Source organism: Atractosteus spatula, chromosome 11 (genome assembly GCF_055471065.1).
Source record: "Atractosteus spatula isolate fAtrSpa1 chromosome 11, fAtrSpa1.hap1, whole genome shotgun sequence".
NCBI classification, from domain to species: domain Eukaryota; kingdom Metazoa; phylum Chordata; class Actinopteri; order Semionotiformes; family Lepisosteidae; genus Atractosteus; species Atractosteus spatula.
Window position 1 is genome coordinate 44,228,020 of NC_142716.1, and position 20,496 is coordinate 44,248,515.

The 20,496-nt window shown below is 44.6% G+C and overlaps 1 protein-coding gene across 2 annotated transcripts in view; it reads left to right on the forward strand.

The window, feature by feature from the left end:
- Positions 1 to 19,529, forward strand: part of usp36 (ubiquitin specific peptidase 36) — a 32,092-nt gene extending 12,563 nt beyond the window's left edge. For both annotated transcript variants that reach the window (XM_088926834.1, XM_088926833.1), the window contains 17 exons: positions 218 to 320; positions 697 to 764; positions 1,166 to 1,236; positions 2,274 to 2,356; positions 2,797 to 2,908; positions 3,780 to 3,920; positions 4,805 to 4,905; positions 5,094 to 5,232; positions 5,675 to 6,028; positions 7,437 to 7,691; positions 9,664 to 9,788; positions 10,129 to 10,815; positions 11,919 to 12,115; positions 12,297 to 12,449; positions 13,132 to 13,247; positions 13,845 to 13,989; positions 14,303 to 19,529. In XM_088926834.1, the coding sequence (XP_088782960.1) occupies positions 218 to 320; positions 697 to 764; positions 1,166 to 1,236; positions 2,274 to 2,356; positions 2,797 to 2,908; positions 3,780 to 3,920; positions 4,805 to 4,905; positions 5,094 to 5,232; positions 5,675 to 6,028; positions 7,437 to 7,691; positions 9,664 to 9,788; positions 10,129 to 10,815; positions 11,919 to 12,115; positions 12,297 to 12,449; positions 13,132 to 13,247; positions 13,845 to 13,976 (2,837 nt within the window). In that variant the 3' untranslated portion in view covers positions 13,977 to 13,989; positions 14,303 to 19,529. The remainder of the gene's footprint in view (positions 1 to 217; positions 321 to 696; positions 765 to 1,165; positions 1,237 to 2,273; positions 2,357 to 2,796; positions 2,909 to 3,779; positions 3,921 to 4,804; positions 4,906 to 5,093; positions 5,233 to 5,674; positions 6,029 to 7,436; positions 7,692 to 9,663; positions 9,789 to 10,128; positions 10,816 to 11,918; positions 12,116 to 12,296; positions 12,450 to 13,131; positions 13,248 to 13,844; positions 13,990 to 14,302) is intronic.
- Positions 19,530 to 20,496: the final 967 nt, after the last annotated feature.

Below are 20,496 nucleotides of genomic sequence, written 5' to 3' on the forward strand. Positions count from 1 at the left end.
TTCTCCTGTGACTGAGTGATCCTGGATCAAGCGAGTTTTCTTTGGCTGGTTTTGATCAGGCTCCCTCTCACCTTTTTATTTCTTCCTTACTTTTGAACAAGGATCCTGGAGGGTGATCTGGCAAACGACTCTGTGTTTGAGAGCTCGTCGTGCACTGTGTAGGGAATGAATCACTGGTGCGAATGGGTTCTCATGCGATTCTCGTGCTGGTTTTCAGAAATTGCCAGGCACTTCCGATTCGGGAGTCAGGAGGATGCCCACGAGTTTTTGCGCTACACCATCGATGCCATGCAGAAGGCCTGCCTCAGTGGCTACACCAAGTAAGACCTCAAGTACTGTTCATAGTCCTCTATCTGAGATACTGTATGGGCCACAACATTATTGCACCAAGCGTTTTAATTTAGATTTGCATTTGAATGGGCTGCCCATTTAGATATTTATATTTCTTACTCTGTTTTAGTGCCAAATTCAAAAGCTCATATTCAGTTGTTAAGAAAATAGTAATTTGCCATTTTTATGGCATGTGGTTTCAGGCAAGCAAGTGATTTATCTGTTGTCCTTATATTACATTTAGGATTCTTTGTTTTGAACTTCATGACCATCTGCATCAAAACAGAGCTCAAGAGTTCTTGATGTGCAGGGAACTGTTCATGAAGCCCTTTTTTTTTCCCCTCTCCCTTTTTCTTTAACGTGTAGACTGGACAGGCAAACACAGGCCACCACCTTGGTCCATCAGATCTTTGGTGGTTATCTCAGGTCTCGAGGTAAGTCAGTGTATTTGTAGCATTTGCTGCACTTGATATGCACGTTGTTTATAGTAAGGCACTAACCCCATGAGCTGCTGAATTAAATGATTGTCAGCAACATGTAGATTGATTAAGAAAAACGGTCATGTGGTGTAAGAGTGGTGGAAGTTATTAAAACGAAAACACTCTGACAAGATGGCACATGGTCAAGTGACATTTGACAAAATGTAGGCATCTGAAGCAATGATAAAAAATAAATACTACATTAACAAGTTAATTATTCTGATTTTACAGGGAATAATTTTAAAGAATATCGTATAAGAAACTTGGTATAAATATACGGATTTGTATGTGTGTGTGTGGTACAGAATGTCATTTCTTTGGCCTTTTTTCTAGCATTGTCTTTATCTTTTCTCCAGTCAAATGTTCCGTCTGTAAAAGTGTGTCGGATACCTATGATCCTTATCTGGACATAGCCGTTGAAATCCGGGTGAGTCATTCAAGGTTTGCTTCCCGAAATTCCAGCACAGTGGGGGAAAAATTTAAAACCGCCGAAAGCTGAGGAATAAACAAGTGCCTTCGGAGACGTGGTCCGTCTTTTGACATGGCTATGGCCATTAACGTATCTTTAAGGAAGAGAAAAAGGAGAATCGTTGACCCGGACAACCAAAACTTTTGGCGATTGTGTCCCTGCAACGTCATGATGAAACGCAGATTGAAAATCAGTTTAAGAACATCACCATCCTCACACAGCTGGGATGAAAGTTCAGTTGTTCTCCCAGTTGGAATGTTCCCACAGCACATGGGCAGAGGGGTAGAGTTGCCACTTCCTGCGAATATTAAGGAGGAGCATGGGCGGTGAAGGCTAGACACTGATTCACTCTTGCCGTTAGGCATTGGGTTGCCCAGGGAATCTTCCAATACATGTAAATACCCGCAAAAGGATGGCTGAATGAGCAAAGCAAGAGGCAGTTTGGCTTCAGTTCAGGTTCGATTTCTATTTGCCATATGTGAACATTTTAAACTCATCTTTATTTGTCATGTGTAAAATTAACATACTGCCACTGGTTACCTTTAAGGTACTTTTTATTGTGGTGGAATTGAGAAATTTGCACCATTCCCTCAGCTATTACACTTCGTTATTTTATATGCTGGCATAAATGTATTAAAAATACAGTGCTTTCAGTTAAGTAGTTAATGTGTGATATAATAGGGAAATTGCTAGAACTGGATTTTAGTCATAGCAATTGTGTCACTAGACCTGGAAGTTTATATATATATATTCATCCTGCAGTGTGTAAGTCACCAAATACAGCAGTATGTCAGTTCAGTTGTGGAAAATATGCCTTTACATCTTGACTCTTCTGAGCATTTAGCGTAACAGATGCTGTACCGAAAATGATTTAGTAAGGATTTCGGCTAATCTGCCTCTCAACATGTGTACAATCCCAGCTGTCGTGACTTTGTCAATAAACACGCCTGGTTATTTTCCTGTGGACTGAAGGGCCGCGTTGTCTTGTCTTTCAGCAAGCCGCAAACATCGTCCGAGCTCTTGAGCTGTTTGTGAAGCCCGATGTTTTGAGTGGAGAGAACGCTTACATGTGTGCAAAGTGAGTGCCTTTCTTAAAAAAAAAACAAAAAACAAACAATCTGTAACTTGATAACGATTCAAGTTGGCAACCTTATTTCAAATGAAGGATCGTGGTAGGTGGTCCCACAGCAGAACCTTCTGAAAGCCAAGAGGTGCAATTGAAAATGTAACTCAATACAAGCTGGCGTATAATACCAGGTGGTTTTAGAAGACGAACAAGTTCATTTCTATACAAAATAACACATTTCCCTGAAGCAGGGTCTGCTGAAGGCATTACGGCACTGCTCAAGGTCTGATGTTAATTCTGCGGCTGTCGGCCTTTTCATTACAGCAGTCTCAGTTCAGATGCAAATGGAAAAGCTCTGCACTAGGAGGACAGCAGGTGAAGCTGCAGTGGCAAGCTCGGGCTTTTCTTTGGCAGCTGACTCGGGTGTTTTTCTCTTTCTCGGCTGCAATCAGGTGTAAGAAGAAAGTGCCGGCCACAAAGCGCTTTACAGTCCATCGACCCTCCAACGTCCTGACCTTGTCTCTCAAGAGGTTTGCCAACTTCAGTGGAGGGAAGATCACCAAGGTGAGGGGCAGCGTGACTGTCGAACCGTGGGCCGGCCTTGTACTGTGTGTCTCTTACAGCAGCTGGGGCACCAATACAGGAGCAAACAGGATGCCGAGCACCACTTTGTCTCCCCCACCCACACAGAAAACACAGTTCATAATCACATACATATGATATGATCCTGCAAGAATATCGGGAGCGTGCTGTCTTTCTATTTTAAACCACAACGCTGGGGCCCTGGGTTGCTATCTGTGTGGAGTTTGTATGTTTCCTCCAGGTGCTTCGGTTTCCTCCCACACTCCAAAGACCTACTGATTAATTGTTAATTGGCTTCTGGGACCTGGACCTGGTGTGAGTGCGTCTGTGTGTGCCCCTGCAGTGCCAGGTGTCCTGTCCAGGGTGTACCCTGCCTTGTGCCTTGTGCTTTTTGGGATACCCTCCAGCTCTGCTGTGGCTCAGAACTGGATGAAGTGGTTAGAAAATGGATGGATGAAAGTCCAAGGCAGAAAAATGGGTGGTGTAGCGGTGGAAATCCAGAGAAACGCATATCCTCTTATGAGCACGTGTTGGGGAGTGAAGTACTGCGGGCTGACTCCTCCGGCTCTTTTGAGCTGCTCTTCTGTTAATGCGTCACAAGCAGCACAGCCTCGTACCGAAGGGCTCTGGTTCCAGAGGCCTGATCCTGAGATCATCGAACTCAGCCCGTGCTCAGGCCTCATCTGAGATTTAGTTTTAGAAATATTCTGGAGCACTTTAAAAAAAAAAAAACAAGACTCTTAAAAGTGTTTGACAAATAGTATTATTCAGATTTGTGCATTTGTCCATGGTTAAAGAGGGCTGCTAAGGATTTATGGACGTTCGGTTTAACGTCCTGCTCTTCTCTTCTCAGGATGTGGGTTACCCAGAGTTCCTAAACATCCGCCCCTACATGTCCCAGAGTTCGGGGGACCCAGTTATGTACGGGCTGTACGCCGTGCTGGTGCATTCAGGGTACAGCTGCCATGCTGGGCACTATTACTGCTATGTTAAGGTAAGACCAGCTGTATTAACTAATTTTTACTGTATATTGGAGGCATCAGTGTGCTTGGAAGGTTCAGTGTCTTCTGTACATATACTTTTACAGGTGTTGGCTCATATTTGTTTTTACTGGAGCTGTTAAGGGAAGAGAGAGTAATTGCAGAAGCATTAGATTTTTCTTTTAGGGGCTTTATTAAAAAAACAGCTTCTCCTCCATGAGTTTGAGTCCTGGGATAAAATTAGTCAGCTATACTGTTTATTCAAAAGTTTTTTTAAAAAAGCCTCTGACTACAAGGGAGCAATATTTCGTTCATAACATTTGTTCAAATGAATTTTTTTTGTTTTATATCATTTGGTGAGATAGCCATGTTAACGTTAATAAATGTCTCACAAAACTTCACGCAGAATGAGTGAAATTTATACACATTTGAAAGAAGACTAACAGCCAGTTTCTAAAAGATGGAAAAGTACTGCTAAGAAATAGGTAGCAAAGTGCTTTTTAAGATCATCTTCAGGTCTTGTGTTTTTCATGTGGTTTATCTAAAATATGCCGTTATTGACTTGTGAAAGGGTAGGTAACGTAAAGAGATTCAGTTACATAAACCAGGCCTTACAAATCATCTTGCAAACTAGTTATTTTATGCCTCTGTTGAAAATCATGCCATGAGGTCTGCACATTACAGAGCTGGGAGAGCAAGAGAATGAGAGATTAAACTTGAACTTTTATGACAAAACCAGAAGACCCCATCTTTCGTTGAGTTGTTCTCGGACAGATATTGTAATGTATTCAGCGCCGATGTGTCACAAAAGCCGTCTGAAACAGGGCTGTCTGGGTGGCTGCAGTATTTCAGCTCCAGCAGATTATTTTAAAGAGCGCTGGTTTGTCTTGTCTTGCAGGCCAGCAATGGCCAGTGGTACCAGATGAACGATTCCATGGTGCATTCCAGTAACATCAAAGTGGTTCTCAACCAACAAGCCTATGTGCTGTTTTACCTGAGGTGAGAATTGGTTTGAAGTTAAATACATGAACATCGGAGATTTTTTCCCCACAGCTGAGATGACCACTCACACACGCTTGCATTGTAAAACAAGTATTTTAAAATTAAGAATGCGTGCAATAAAAGATGCATCACTGTGATCTTGTAATCAAGTTGCTGCTGTTCTGATTTTTTTTTTTTGCCTGTAGAATTCCAGAAACCAGGAAGAACCTGGATGGTCCAATCTCTAAACAGGGTGTCGTACCGTCTGGAAGGAACAGCATGACTCCGGAGCAGTTAAAGAAAGCCACTCTGAATGGACCTCTGTCCTCTCCACAGGTGGGGAAGGTAAGAGGCCCAGAAAGCCGACAGGTCAAGGACGAATGTGAAGGCTGGAAAGAAAAAGACGGCATGAATTACATTAGGATGCATGAGCCCATTATTATTTCTCAAAGCTTTCCCTACTCTTACATTAGTATAAATAACTTCACAGCAGAGGAAATCAGCACACTTACAACATGCTAAATGAAACGGAGGATATTGGGTTGTCTATTTTCTGGCTTGTAATTTTGGGGCTGAACTGTGCTTTCTATGAACGTTAATTATCCGGTTCAGGCTTGCTTTTAATTCCCGCAGCACGTTATCTGCTGGAAGCTTTGTTGACTGAAACATTTAATCTGATTGCAAATGATAAAGTCCTCTTTCCCCTGTTTTGTATTCGTATCTTTAAGTGAAAAGACTCGGATCCCAGTCGCTTGAGCTTTTGGTTGCTTTCTCCCCCCCATAACAGAAGCTGGAATCCTCCCAGGTGCGCAAGGTCCAGGCTGCAGATGGAGTGGGGGTCCCCGTCCCCCGAAACGGGAGTGCCTGCCAGCCCCCGAAGCTTGCGAATGGCTCCCCTCTTCTGCCTGCTGCCTCCAGGGCCCCCGCTGGCCCCACTGTGATCGAGGAGCCCCTGAAGAAGGTGAAGAAGCCATCGCCGCAACTGCAGGCTCGCAGTGGCCCCAGCGGGGCCTCCAACGGCCTCGGCGGGGCCCCCAAACCAGAGAGCGACAGGAGGCACGCGGCGGAGAGCAGGGGCCTGTCTGCATCTACCTCAATGAAGTCCCTGACTGACTCGTCTCCCGACACCTCGGAGGCGAAGGTAAGGCCGGCAGACCCTTCTATACAGAACTCAAAACCTGAGGTGCTACTTTTGACCCCCCCCCCCCCCCCCCGACTTCTCTCTCATTAGGGGTCTCTCAAGGGTATCGCCCTCCCACCCCGCCTGACATGGTGGGGATGGGAGTCTTGCTCGGCCTGGTTGACACAGGAATTTTGGTTTTGATTCATTTCAAGGAGGGGTGTTTCTGAAAGTTACTAAAAAGGTTTCTATGGTCTAGACCGGTGTCTAGAAAGCTTGAGTCTTAATTAAAATACTCTGCGTTATCACTTAACGACCATCTCTGTAGATTGAAGTAGCATCTTCAGAATGTACTGCTGGTGTTCTCCTCTTCATGTCTAAGTTATTGAGCGGTATAGTGCTAGATTATTTTAAATATTTATTTATATACAACCCATCTTAAAATGGGAGATCTGCTGGTTGAAGCCCGCTTACTCTGCTCAACACTTGGATCCACGCGGGTGGGGATATAGCCGTCTCACCTGCAATGCCACGTCTCTGGAGCTGGCTGCCCAAATCCATTAGATACTCTGCAGCTGTCGAGGTTTTTAAAACAGGCTTAATGATCTTTTGTCTTACTTAAGCTTTTAATGTATGATTCTAGTTTAACTCTTTGTTTTTGGTGGTTCTGGGAAAACCCTGCATAAATAAATATTATTTTTAAAAAGGAAACTTTCTTGTGTACAAAAGCATAGACATTTTAGAAGCCACATGCTAGGTTTCTGTAGTAGTTCAGGTGGGTACCTGCATCAGTATGCGTAGGCTGCAAAGGAACAAGTACAGGTTTATTCCTTGCTGAAAAGAGAAGAAAAGAAACACAATGTTTCGGCTGTGGAGCCTCCTTTGGGTATGTGGAGGCTCCACAGCTGAAACGTTGTGTTTCTTTTCTTCTCTTTTCAGCAGGGAATAAACCTTTGCTTGTTCAGCTGCTAGGTTTCTGTCCTAGGTTACTGTGTTCTGAAAAGATAATATCGACTTTTGTTAGAGGCATTTTGTTTTTCCCATAAAGCCAGGGCGTTCTGTCCTGGAAGGTATGTGTGTCTTTGGCTTTTAAAGCATCAGCTTGATTCTAGGTTCTTTTAAAGTGCCAGCATCTGCAGAGCTAGGACGGGTGGTTAAATTGCTCCATTTATTAATTGACCAGTAATCTTGAGCTGAGAAAGGGTGAGAGTCTGAAGACACCATGACCCTCCAGGATCTGGATTGAATGCCCCTGGCCTGTAGGATGAACTGTGCTGGATTGTTTCGGGCGTGAGCACGTTATGTGCATCTCTCATTTAACACGGTAGTTTTGGAGAGGCTCAGGAGGGCCCGCCCTCCAGCGGGCATGCCAAGCAGGTGCGGGCCTCTTCCGTGCGACTGAGGCGCGGCCGTGCTCTGAAAATTTCAGGACGGGGACCTGAGCGGCCCGCCGCCGAAGGAAGCGAGCAGCCCGAGGAGCCTCCCCAAGGGCGAGCCCCCCGCGAGGAGCGGCCTCAGCGGCGGCGCGGCGTCGCCCAGGCGGGGGCCTGAAGCCCCGAGCCCCGGGGGCGCGGAGGAGAAGAGCGTGAAGTTCAAGCCCCAGGCCCTGACCAACGTCGCCTCCGAGCCGGCCAGCACCATATCGCCTCCCCCTGCCAAGAAACTGGCTCTTTCTGCCAAGAAGGTGAGAGTGCGTGGCGGGGCCGTGCGGGGCCGGTCTGAGAGCAGCCTGGTCTCTTTGGCTTGGCTGGCAGGACAGACAGGTTCCAAGTAGCCGGGGAATCTGAGGCGTTGGTGTGCCGTATGAACGCCGAGACGTGTCCGGACGGCCATTCTGTGTTGCCAGTGGGAGAGGTCCTGAGACAACTGCATGCTGCCTCGGAAAGCAGTCTTCATATTAAAGTGTAATTTATTTTGTGTTTAGGGGGCTTCAGCTGCCCAGAATCACACTTCATTTTCAAATATTGACCTGAAATTCATAAAAGAAAAAGGCTCATAGAATATATGAAAGCAGTATATCGGAAATCCCCCGAACCTTACTATTTTCAGCATGTGCTCCTTCGAATTGAAATGCACCTTTATTTTGGGTAACAATAACAGACACATGTAGAAACATATACAGCCTTTGTGTTGCATTAAAGGCTTTACACAGAGCGCATAGAACTAATAATTCATTTTCCCTCGAGCGCATAGTTCTAAAACATGCTTTTATATCTCAGATAGCAAAGTTTCCTAAAACACTTTCAATATTTTACTCAAGAAATCTTATTTCAATCTTACGTCCGATTTCAAGTTATTTAACCACAAGTTTAATTTTCACACCATAGCCTTGTATAATTGAACTATGTAATCGCAGATATAACTTTAATAAGAGCAAAACTCAGTTTCAGTTTAATAATACTGTATCTCCTGCAGTTATAACACCAAAATGATCTAACTTTCTTTTAGCTGTTATAAGTTTTTTCCTCATACAAAGAGTGCCGAATATTTGAATGCAATAAATTAACAAATTACATTTAAAAAGTTATGAGAGTTATTGTTGGAAAGAAGCCATTGCAGTGGCATCTTGGAGATGTGCCCAGAGACCATCGATAAAGCACTCGTTTCATAGGAAACAGAAGGAATCATCACTCATAACTCTCATAACTGCAAAAAAAAAAAGCCATATGAGCTGCACTGAATTCACACTACTGGAATATAAAAGACAGAACAATGTTTCTGAATAAAAACAGGATTTGCATTTAAATTTGAAGAAATGTTATCAAATGTGATCAACTAGACTGCAAAAGAAAAAAAGAAAGTAAAGAATTGAGCAGTTTAGAATTAGCCCAGCAGGTCCTGTTTGCACACTAGTGAAGAGTCTATTTTGAAGTTTTGTTTGGTGCGCAGCTTTGTTGAGGCAGGACCCCAGATTTTGTTTCTTTTGGGATTTATTACCCCACAGTGAGAAGTGCTGAAGATAGGTAGGCTCCGTACTAGCCCTTTGGCAAATCGTTAAATGTTCTACTTTTGTGATGAATTTATCAAAACCCTGCTTCTTTCAGTGCATGTTATCATCTACCTGAATTTTAGTAGCACTGCCACACTTGTCTTGCAAACAGAAAACAGCTTCCTGCACTGGTTCCCATCCAGTTACAGAGAGGCTGTTCAGATCAGCCGTGTTACAGATCAAACAGCTGATACTGCAGGACATGCTGTAAATGCAGATTAATGAAGGTGTTTTCTTTATTATATTACAGGTAGGTTTTGAGTATCTTATTTTAAGTTCTCCCTTTTCCATTCCTATACTGGACCTGCTGCTTTTTCTTGACTTGAACAGTTTTTGTTGGCTTGTGTCTTTAGATAGGATTTATATTTTAAGCTTTGGGGCACATAAACAGTCTCCCAGTCTGTAAACTGTTGTCTAACCAGTGCTTTGTTGGACTGTCTTTACTTTCAAGCGAGAGCTGTTTCTTTGTAATTTCTGAGCATGACCTTTTCACTCTTTGTGTTTTCTTTTCTTCTAACCATTTCTAATTCTTCTTCTGCCATACCTTTTCCTGTTTTTTCCCCCCGTTTTCTTTTTTCCCCCCTCTCTCTCTCTCTTTTTTTTTTGTCATATTCATGGCTACGTTTTTTTTAGACCACCAAGTTTTTATTTATGTCAATAACTGCAGGCCAGGTCCAGCCAGAGTCCGAGCGGCAGTGAGTCCTCATTCTCTCCACGCCATCTGCCCAGCGATTCCACGCATCCAACCACACCCCGCCACTTCTCCTCGCCCGCCGCTGCCCACAGACACAGGTACGGCTCTGGGAACTACCTCCCGCATCACTGGAACACGTCCGTGATTTCCTTGTAATGCCAGAACCATAGAGGTTATGCATTTCAGGGCTGTGCCTTTGTGCAAAGCCTTTATCGCCTTAAAAAGCCATTTTCAAGTTAGGAATCTCCTAAATGACCAGATCTAGGCCCCCTTTATTCAGTTGTTTATCTTCATGTGTTTTTCCCCTTGTAAAACCTCGATACAAAAGATATGAACTAAATTTCAATATTTCAAAAAGTAGAAAGCCTTTTAAATGAAGAAATTGGCTTCTCTTTTGCATGAAATCTAAAACTCTGTTTTTTTTTCTCCTTTCCTCAGGGCTGACTCATTCCATTCTCCCAAATTGCAAGCTCTGCCCAAGCCATGGTCAGACTCCCTGTGTAGTAAAGATGGCCGCAGGAAGTCAGCCATCGCCTCTCCCTTCGATTCAGTTGGCATGCAGCCGCCTTGTGGTTCCCCTTCTCGAACCAATGGCTTTCTTCCCAGAAGCCCGGAGAAAGGCAGCCCCCTGGGCCCCGCGGCACCGGTCCTGCCCCGGAGCAGCTCCCAGTCCGGCCCGGCGGGCACCGCTGAGCCCTTGTCCGTTCCTGGCCCCGTGAAAAAGCCGAAGAAACACAAGCGCCGCTGTCCCGGGGGAGACGACCGGCCCCCTTCTGTAGCGGAGAATGGCCACAAGGAGGGCGCCGAGGAGGCCCCGAAAAAGAAGAAGAAGAGGAGGAGGAGGAAGAGGAGAGCAGAGGATGAAGAGCAGGGCGTAGCGGGCCCTGCGAGGGAGAGCGTGCTGTCCCACCTGGAGTCGCCTCAAGACACCCCCCAGGGTCCGGGCTCTCCTCCCAGGCTCCCGGCTCCTCCGGAGAGCTGGACCGCATCCGAGGAGCCGCCGGCCCCCCGCCCCCCAGGCGAAGAGGCGGCCCCAGGGGACAAGAAGAAGAAAAAGAGACGAAGGGAGAAAAGCAAGGAAGGGACGTCCGGAGAAGAGAGCTTTTCCAAGTCTGTTTCCGACAGGTAGGTCCCGCTTGGTCAGGCCTGTGTCGTGAGGCCAGAGCTGGGGGCGTACGTCAGGTGGGGACTCCTCGGCTCTCGGCCGAATGGCGGTTTCTTGCAACTTGCTGGGTTCCTGCAGTTGTACAGAGATGCCAGAGAGAAGAGCACCTCTCCCATAGCCTGCAGCTAGATCACCGCTGGCAGCCCACTGAAGCTCAGCAGGTGTGAGCCTGGCCAGTACCTGGAGGGGAGACTCCTGGGAAAGCTAAGACTGCTGCTGGGAGAGGTGTTAGTGGGGCCAGTAGGGGGCGCTCACCCTGCAGTCTGTGTGGGTCCTAATGCCCCAGTATAGTGATGGGGACACTATACTTTAAAAAGGCACTATATTTCAGATGAGAAGTAAAACTAAGGTCCTGACTCTCTGTGGTCATTAAAAATCCCAGGGCATTTCTCAAAAAGAGTAGGGGTGTTAACCCGGGTTCCCAGGCCAAATTTCCCCGTCTTTTGCCAGTCGTGGACTCTAATAATCTCTGAACTGGCTTCATCACTCTGTTCTCCTCCCCACTGAGAGCTGGTGTGTGGGGAGCATTCTGGCGCACTCTGGCTGCCACTGCATCATGCAGGTGGGGCTGCACACTGGTGGTGGTGGAGGGGGGTCCCCATTACCTGTAAAGCGCTTGGAGAGTAGTGTCCAGAAAAGCGCTATATGAGAGTAAGGATAGTTATGGAACCCGCCACCTTCCTGCAGGAGGATGGTGCTGATGGGTAGGCAAGAGGGAGGAGCCTGTCTGTTGGTTCTCACTGTAACGTGCACTACAGTACTAAAGAACTGGCATGTCCAAACTGCGTGGGTGTATAGTAAAGAATAATACTATATAATTAAAATAATAAAAAATATTAGAGCTTCCCTTCAAGTACAAACGAAAACATTTTTTACCAAATAGAAATGACACCTTTTCTTACAGACTGCGTACCGTAGTGTGGTTTTTCTGCACCGCTGAAACGCCCTGTTGTGTTTACGGTACTTGTGCACATCAGGACACTTGAACATGTGAGGTCATTGTGGGTCATCGATTGATCTGGCTTGGTGTCACCGCCTCTCCCCTCTCCTGCCCCGTGTCCAGCTCAGGGATCAGGGAAGCAGCGGTGGGGACCGACGCCGATGATTTGGACAAGCTGAAAAAGAAGAGGGAGAAACTCAAGGAGAAAGCAGAACGGAGAAAGAGGAAGAGGAGTGCGAGTGACGAGGAAGGCCGCAGCTCCGATCCCCTTCCGGAGGAGAGTACAGTAAACGGGGGAAGAGCTGGCAATACCAAACCAGGTGCAGAGCAGTCAGTCGCCTTAGATGCTTAGACCTCCGTTTGCTACACCTGCACGTGTTCACAGCTAGAAGCACTTCAGTGCACTTGAAGGTTATGAGCAGGTTTGAAAGGTGATGCCAACAGTGAACCAGTCTTCAATCCAAAGAGCGCCTTCTAACGGAAATGTTTTTTTTTCTGCAGTGGTCATCTGGGATGGCCAGGTACGCGACGGTTACAAACGTACACCAGAGCTCCCAGCGGCGCAGTCCTCCTTGGCCTGGGATGGCAGGAGGAGCTGTAGCGTGGTGACCGAGCTCCTCCGGCACTCTGAAGACCGGGCGTACGGAGCGGAAGGTGAGCGGCGAGGGTGTCCCCGAGCCGGTCGTGTGCTGCCGCTCTGACAGGCTGAGCCAGCTGCCCGAATTCCTAGTTTTCTGTCGTTTCCTCGTTAAGTATGCATTCCGGCGTGGAACCGGCACTTGTTTCGGGAACTAGCTGTCGGGCTGTGAATCCCGTGCTCTCCCGGGAGAGACGCTGCTCCTATACTCCCACCCTCGGGTGCTACCTGTCCGTGGGGTGGAGAGGCACGGGAGTCTCGGTTTCAGATAAGATCACGTTATTAGTCCAATTTCTTGCATTAGGAATTTGTCTTTTCGCATACCTGAGACTCCATGAGACTCCATGAGACACACAGACAGGGAGAGAAGCTTGGGGTCAGAGCCCAGGGTCAGCCATTTATACAGCGCCCCTGGAGCAGCTGGGTTTTAAGGGCCTTGCTCAGGGGCCCAACGGAGTAGGATTCCCCTGCCAGCCGCAGGATTTGAACCGGCAACCTTCCAGCCGCAGGCACAGATCCTTAGCCACAGAGCCACCGCTCCGCCCCATCAGAAACCTTAAGAGTTTTGTAGGCACATTTGTAGTGATGTGCCTGCAAGAAACGGGTTTCTAAATTTTTTTGTTGAGCGTGAAATCGGAATGACAGCTTTAAAAGGTTTTGCTGTTTGGTTTGTCTGATGTCAGCTCTGTTGCATTTCAGTCTTGACCTGGGATGGGGAGGTCTCTGCTCTCAGCAGAGAGGCCATTGAGGACACCCACATTGCCAGAAACGACACTGTGATTGATGAATGGGATGAAGACTTTGACAGTGGGAAGGTGAGGAGACAGAGCTGTTTTTTGGGGGGGCTTTTATTCTTTCTTGATATTTTTTTCCTTTCTCTCGCCTCAGGTCAATACTTCCGTAATGTTTTTCAAGTTCTTGTTGTGTACTGTTAGCAAGAACATCAGTGCTTTTTTTTCAGCACTGATTTTTTTCACCTCTTCGTTGGGTTACATGGGATTATAAACAGCCACCCACACGTTATCAGAAAGCTGCTCCTTTAAGTAAGGGTAAGGTAAGGGTTAGTAGAGGCACCAGTTAACCTGGATAACGTGTCTTTGGAGGGGGGGGGAAACTGGGGCCCCCAGAGAAAACCCACACCAACCTGGGAAGAGCAGGCAGACTCCACACAGAAGGCACCAAACCCCCAAAGTCCAAGCCATGACCCAAAACCTGTGAAGCACACCAGCTCAACTGAAACACCACCACACTGCTGTAATAAATTCTCTGCCAGGTTAATAACGTACCTGATATGATAGTAGTGATTTACACTGCAGGCACTTCAAGTCACTGAAGGTCACTAAAGTGTATTTCAGTAACTTAAGGAATAAAAGAAAAAAAAGCTACAGATCTTTTATTTTGCTTTTAAACAGGTTAAGAAAGTAAAAAAGTATAGGAAGGAGAAGAGGAGGAACTTCAATGTCTTCCAGAAAGTCCAGAACCGTCGTAATCTATGGTCGGTCACCCACGGAGGGAGGATGACGAGTCTGGGTCACCGGTTCTAACCAGCAAGACTGGGTGAGTCACAGAGAGAGAGAGCCACTCGGAACGGACCACATTCGCAGGGTGCGTTACACTGTCTTTAAGGAAACGTTTAAGACTGTTTGCTATGATATGTACTGTTTTCTTAAATTCCACTTTGAATTAGTTTCCTGTAAACGGATGAAAGTTGTGTCATGGAGGAACTATGCCTCACTAATGTCTCTCATAGACTGGTATGGAATGGTGCTTGAGGGACCTTGTCTTTCTTGCAAGATGTATATCTAAGTGCATTTGAAATACTTTTTTACATACTGGCACGTCTCAATGTTCTTTAAACTCCTTTTTGCAGATGAGAAAGGGTGTCTTTTCGAGATCAAGGAGGGATCTGTCTAAGCTTCTGCACGAGGAGGCTGCAGGTCTGTCCCTCAGTCTTCTTGTAGCGAAGGCTGGATGTTATCGGGAGGAGAGGAAGGTGGCAGGACAAGACAGGAGGACTCTGCTGAGCTACCGTTTCTTCTAGGAGCCACAGACAGCTGGACAGCCACCGCCATGACAACCATGAATTGGCTAAGGGCTCCTTTGGGTGAGGAGAGCAGCTTGAATTGGACTTGGAAAGAAAAAGAACGAGTGTACCTGTGAATTCCGGAACAAAAGTTTGTAAATTGTATGAAAGGGGCAAACATATTACTGCGGTAAAAAACAACCCGAATGCAGTCTGCAAATGAAGTCATAAAATGGATGGTGGCTTCCCCACCTAGCTTAAATCTTGATGAACCAGATGCATTCAGAAATGTGTACAGTGTGAGGCCAGAAGATGTCGAGCTGATGCTCATGCGGTGTGGAATCACAGCTCCTTGCACCTAGCAATGCACGTTAATGCAAGATCCATTCAGGAAAAACTACTGATCGGTACTGTGAACCGCAGGGGGCTGTGTTAAAAAATGCGCTGTTTTTGGTGCAAGTGTTAAGTGTACGGGAAGAGGGGAAAAAAGGGAGAGTTCAAGCTGAGACGCTAGATTTACTCCTGCCGAAGGGTTTTGCACGTGCTTTGTGCAGCCTGCTCCAGGGAGAGATCTTACATCTGAAGTCACCGCTAAATCAGGAGCAAACTAGTCCCCACAGCAGTCTGTTAAAATAGCCGGAAAAATTTAGCAGTGCAATTTCCTAAATTCAGTGTTTATAAGTATTAAATATGACATGTATATCAGAATAATTAAAAATGATTTTTTAAATTTCAGTTCCATCCCAAAATTAGCAAAACTGAATGAACACAGTGCTGCGGCCTGTTCTGCGTCAATCAAAGACAAACAGACAATTTAAATGAAATTGAAACCATCTCAGGGTTCAAATTCACTGAATTTGGAAACAGAGATGCGGGAGAATTTTGATTGCCCTCTGTACAGGTCTGAGCAATCGTGACATTTGCCAAAAACACTCACTGTAGCCTGGAGACCATAAAGCAGAACAAAAAAGGTTTCCTCCTACTACATTATATTTAAGAACAATCTGCTTAGCTGTAAAGACCAGCTAAGCAGATTGCAGGGGGCAGTTGTGGTTATTTAGCATATTTCCATTAAGAGAACACGTATCAAATCCTTATGCCCATATATCGAGTAGGGCTTTCAGCCTGTATTCACACATTTTGACCACCGGTGACCTCTTCACGTTTCCCACAGGTTCATTGCTGTTTCACAGTTTTTTGCAGTAGTGCCTGTTAAACATGTCATTCGGTGTGTCCCTGAAGCTGTGTCCGTTAAGGCATGAAGGCGTTTGCTGTCGCTTGTGACCGATTTAGTTCTTGATTTGGAGCCATGTGCTCCAGGCTGGTGCAGGACTGAGACTAGGCTGCAGAATTGTGCCAGGTAGGAAATTCTCCATTGTTCCCATCACAGCACCCATAAGAAAGCGCCGAGTTAATCGACATTTATCAGAGGAACCTGCTCATACCTGTGGACGGTTTTAGGCTGTAATCAAATCAGTTTATCGGGGTTAAGCATTATTCTGGGTTGCAAAGAGACTGAATTTATTGGGGTTTCCTTGATTGTAATAAGAACTCAAGACCGGTGACAAACGACAGGAGGCCTTTCAGCCCATCTTACCTGCATAATGAAGAAAAAACAAAAAGAGACTTCCTGGGAAGGAGAAGTGAGGTCTGCGAGTTGGAAATGTTTTACCAGGAAAAAACAAGGAATTTTACTCACCTCTGATAAATCTCACCCCTGCTGCTCTCTAGGCCAGTCGCAGGAGACTGGCACACATGCTTGTTTAGTTTTGACAGCCTTGTTTATGCTGGCGGCCCGGCTGAGGTGATGAGCTCAGTCTCACTGATGTAGTTGTAGTGCTTTGGGACGTGTGCTTTATTGGGGAAAAAAAAAACCCCTATTGCGTTTCAACTTCATCAGCTTCACATTTAAGGGTTGCCGTAATGAGGCACATCATTGGGGGTTCTGGAAAGTTGCAGTCCATCAACACGCACCTAAGAAACAGAAAAACTGCACATACTACATAGTGCCAGTTTCAGAATGTTCCCTGCAAAGTTTTCAGTTGTTTTCTAACATTAAGGCATTTTTTTATCAGAAAAAAAGATATATGGGTATCTTTTGTGTGTAACAGAAAGTTGTCTTATATCTAGTTCCGAACTGTAAAGATTTTTTTGTTCTGTTTAGCATGTTTTTGTTTTATATTCTAAACAAACATCAAAAACATATCACAAGATCTCTTTCAGCATTTGTTTACATTTTGTTTTGTAGATTTAGACAGTGAAAAAATACATGAATGAGGAAAGGAAGTATTGCACATTTCCAGCTACACCAAAACCTCACTCTGCCAGTGTAAGATAGATATATTTGAACTAAACAGGAACAGGATATGGTAGTTTATCTACCGTGAATGTTTAACACAGGAAGTTTGTGCTTTCTGCTTGTATTCGAAAAGTTAATCTCTCCAAAAAATAAGATAAAAGGACCACTTTAGGATCAGTTTAGGTCTTATGTTAACTGTGTAAATTTACCTTTTCTTGTACACGTTCAGAATCTGTTTCACATTAAAATGTAAACCAGTTTAGTTGTAGGTTTTGATAGCATTTCTAAGCTGCTGAATAGGTTTCCAGTCTTATTACAGAGTAGCGCAGTTTAACCAGTTGACACTTGACCAGTTGGATTTTAAACGTCTTCTACAACCATTCTTATACAAATGTATTGTAGATTTTTTTTTCTTAATAGTTATTTTGATTGTACAATACATCAGGATGTGTAAGTGAAGTTAAGTTTTATCACTCCTGAAGTGTACTAAATTAGTACTAAAGTTTTGAAACCACTCAGGTCTTTTTGACTCAGATTTATTTTTTTAACATACAGTAAATTATATCTTCACATATGCAAACTAAACCATGCTAACAGTTCCTTTGGTTAAATATCTGTAAATTAAAAGTGAAGGAAATCTGTAAATGACATTAGTCACTGCTTTTATGAAGAGGCCACAGTGTGTACAGTCAGTTGTTGTGATGGTATTTTTGGAGAGACTTTTATGTTGTTCGTTGAATTGTTTGACAATATTAGCATACTGTTTTACCGAATGCAGTTGGTGTATGTTGGCATGACTAATGCTTTCGGACTGTGGCTTTTTTCCATCTCTGTAACTTTTAAAATATTTCATAACATTTTTCATCTGAATCTACCTCTGTTGTCCATCTCAGCTACTCGATCCTCAGTTCTCGTGTCAGCTCACAAACCTATATATCCCTCAGACTTTCACTTACTTTTCTCACAGCAATTCATTCTAGGTAAGTGTTACAAATTTGAGAACTTAAATCAACTAGCAAAAACAATAAGGAAAACCCTTCCTTTTATTTGGGGTAATTGATATGACCTCTTGTCAGTCTGGTCCTTTCTTATTACCTGTCTAGGCCCTGCTTCATCATACTGAGCAGAGTTTCCTTTGAATGTTTAATGCATAACTGCACTCATTGATCCTTGGCACACTTTCAATTGACTCCCCATTAAGTAACAGAGTTTTGAAAAGGGGTGGCTAACACGTTCCAAGTATTTCTAACCTGCATTTTCACATGAAGATGTGGCTTTTCGTCACGTGCTGTTAAATAGCGATGCATAACGGTTTTTGTTTTTTTTTACTGCTTATTTCTTCATCGGTTTCAAAAAGCCGGCTGTTGCAACTCCAGCTGTGTTGTAGGTCCTCCCCTGGAGAGTCGGTGTCCATTCTGTTTGGCGGAAATGGTGAAAGAATAGGGTGTAAATCGATGCCCATCTGTCTCTCGCGCACCCATCAATGCGAAAATAATTCCGATCTAGCGGTGGCTTGGTCATTCTGGGATTTGTCACCCTGTGTCCCTTCAGCCCTTTAGAAAGCAAAGTGATACTTTTCTACTTTTTTTTTCCCCAGACCGCAACTCCCGATCCTTAAGAACGAGACTTTATTGTTCTGCCTGCCTTCCTGTGCGCAAACGTCTCACCGTAACTAGTGCCTGCGTAACGAACTTTCAGCCTACAGGTTTCTTATTGTTGGACCTGACCACGAGCCCTCCTCTGCCTCCCAGTCTGAGCTAGGTGTGCTGGAGTGTAGGGCCAGAAGAACTACTGTCCCAGCCCTGGTTTGGTGCTACACAGCTTTTAACATTTTGGCTTGCATTGCGTTCATCACTCTTTCCAAGGAGCTTGTATATATCTAATTATATATCAATGCCCCTGTCTCTACTTTCTATGCAATTCTGGACTTTGACATTCGAACTGGTCACTCTTTCGTTAGCGGGATGCCTCAGGAACAAAAACGGTTGTCACTGCAGATGACGATGTCATTTTTTTTCTTGCGTTCTGTGTGGTACTTGTACAATGGAATGGCTGGGGTCATACACTGTGCCATTTTTGCATAACACATCCTTCCTTAGTGTTTTTAAATTCCTATAACTTATATTGTAAGGAATATATAGTATGTATTATAAAATCATTGGGGTCTTCCACTTGTCTGGGCACAGATATATTACATTTATATTGAAAGTAATAATAAAATGCTTTGCCAATGTAGAGTTTGTACAGTACACCATGTGCTTCCGGTGTATCCAGTACTATTTCGTGTATAACTTCCCAAACAAGTTTTATTTTGGAAAGGTGGCCTCAGGCTGGCTTTACGATTAAAAATAAAACACCGAAAAAACGATGGTGTAGTTACAGGTTATTGGACTGTGAGTTAAACTTTAGAATTTATCAACAGTTAAGTTTTTGTGAAAAATGCAATGTGTTTCATATGATCCCTTAAAACTGTTAACTGTAGAGTTTACAGTAAATGACAGGTGTAAAAGGCATATTGCTATAGAAGTACTGTGTTATATAGAGTGTATGAATGTTTAATGTGGAATTATCCTGAGATTAGACATATTTTAATATCAATACAATTGACACTTTTTTAAACAGATTCTGGTCTAAGAGAGATCTGTATCATATTTGCATTTATAGTTCTGATTTTTGCACCGTTATTTTCTGACCAAGGAGTGACCTTTATTATTTCCAACTGGAACTCTTAATATATATATATACAAACAGGTGCAATAAAGTTGTCAATTTTGTGAGTCTTGACTTTTTTTTCTTATTTAATCTCTTGACTGTTCAGTAAGGTCCAGCATTATTTTGTATGAGATTTTGTTTGACAGCATTTGTGAAGATCCTTAAAGGTGCAGTTGAAACCAAACAATCACATTTTCTTGAGAATACAGGGACTCGTGGGGGAAACTGTTTTGAAGGAATAGATTGATACCTTGTAGAATCAGCCAGACAAATAGCCAGTAGACATATCCTGACTCTCTGTGGTCATTAAAAATCCCAGGGTGTTTCTCGAAAAGAGTAGGGGTGTAACCCCGGTATCCTGGCCAAATTTCCCATTGGCCCTTACCAATCATAGCCTCTTAATTATCCCCCTCTATGAACTGGCTTCATTACTCTGCTCTCCTCCCCACTGAGAGCTGGTGTGTGGGGAGTGGACTGGTGCACTATGGCTGCCGTTGCATCATCCAGGTGGGGCTGCACATTGGTGGTGGTGGAGGGGATCCCCATTACCTGTAAAGCGCTGAGTGGAGTGTCCAGAAAAGCGATATATAAGTGTAAGCAATTATTATTATTATTAAATAACCCTCCTCCCCCCGAAAAAACAAAATCCAACATCCACCTTCTGTGTCAGCTGGATTTCTGTGTGTTGTTTTCAGTGTGGTGTGCGTAGAATAAACGGAAAGCAACATTCATGGTAAGAGGCCAAATGGCTAATATTGAAGTCGTCACTCATGGTTTTAATGGGATTTACCTACGGCTGGCCCTGATGGCTTCTACCGCTATCTGTAAGGAGTTTGTTCTCTTGGTTTGCCTGGGTTTCCTCCAGCAGTTCAAACACATAGTGATGGGGTTAATTGGTTTCTGGGAAAATTGGCCCCTTGTATGTGTCTGTGTCTACGCTATGATGGACTGGTGTCCTGTCCCATGTGTATCCGGCCGTGTGCTCATTGCTTGCTGGGATAGGCTCCGTCTCTGGCTTCCTGACAACCTG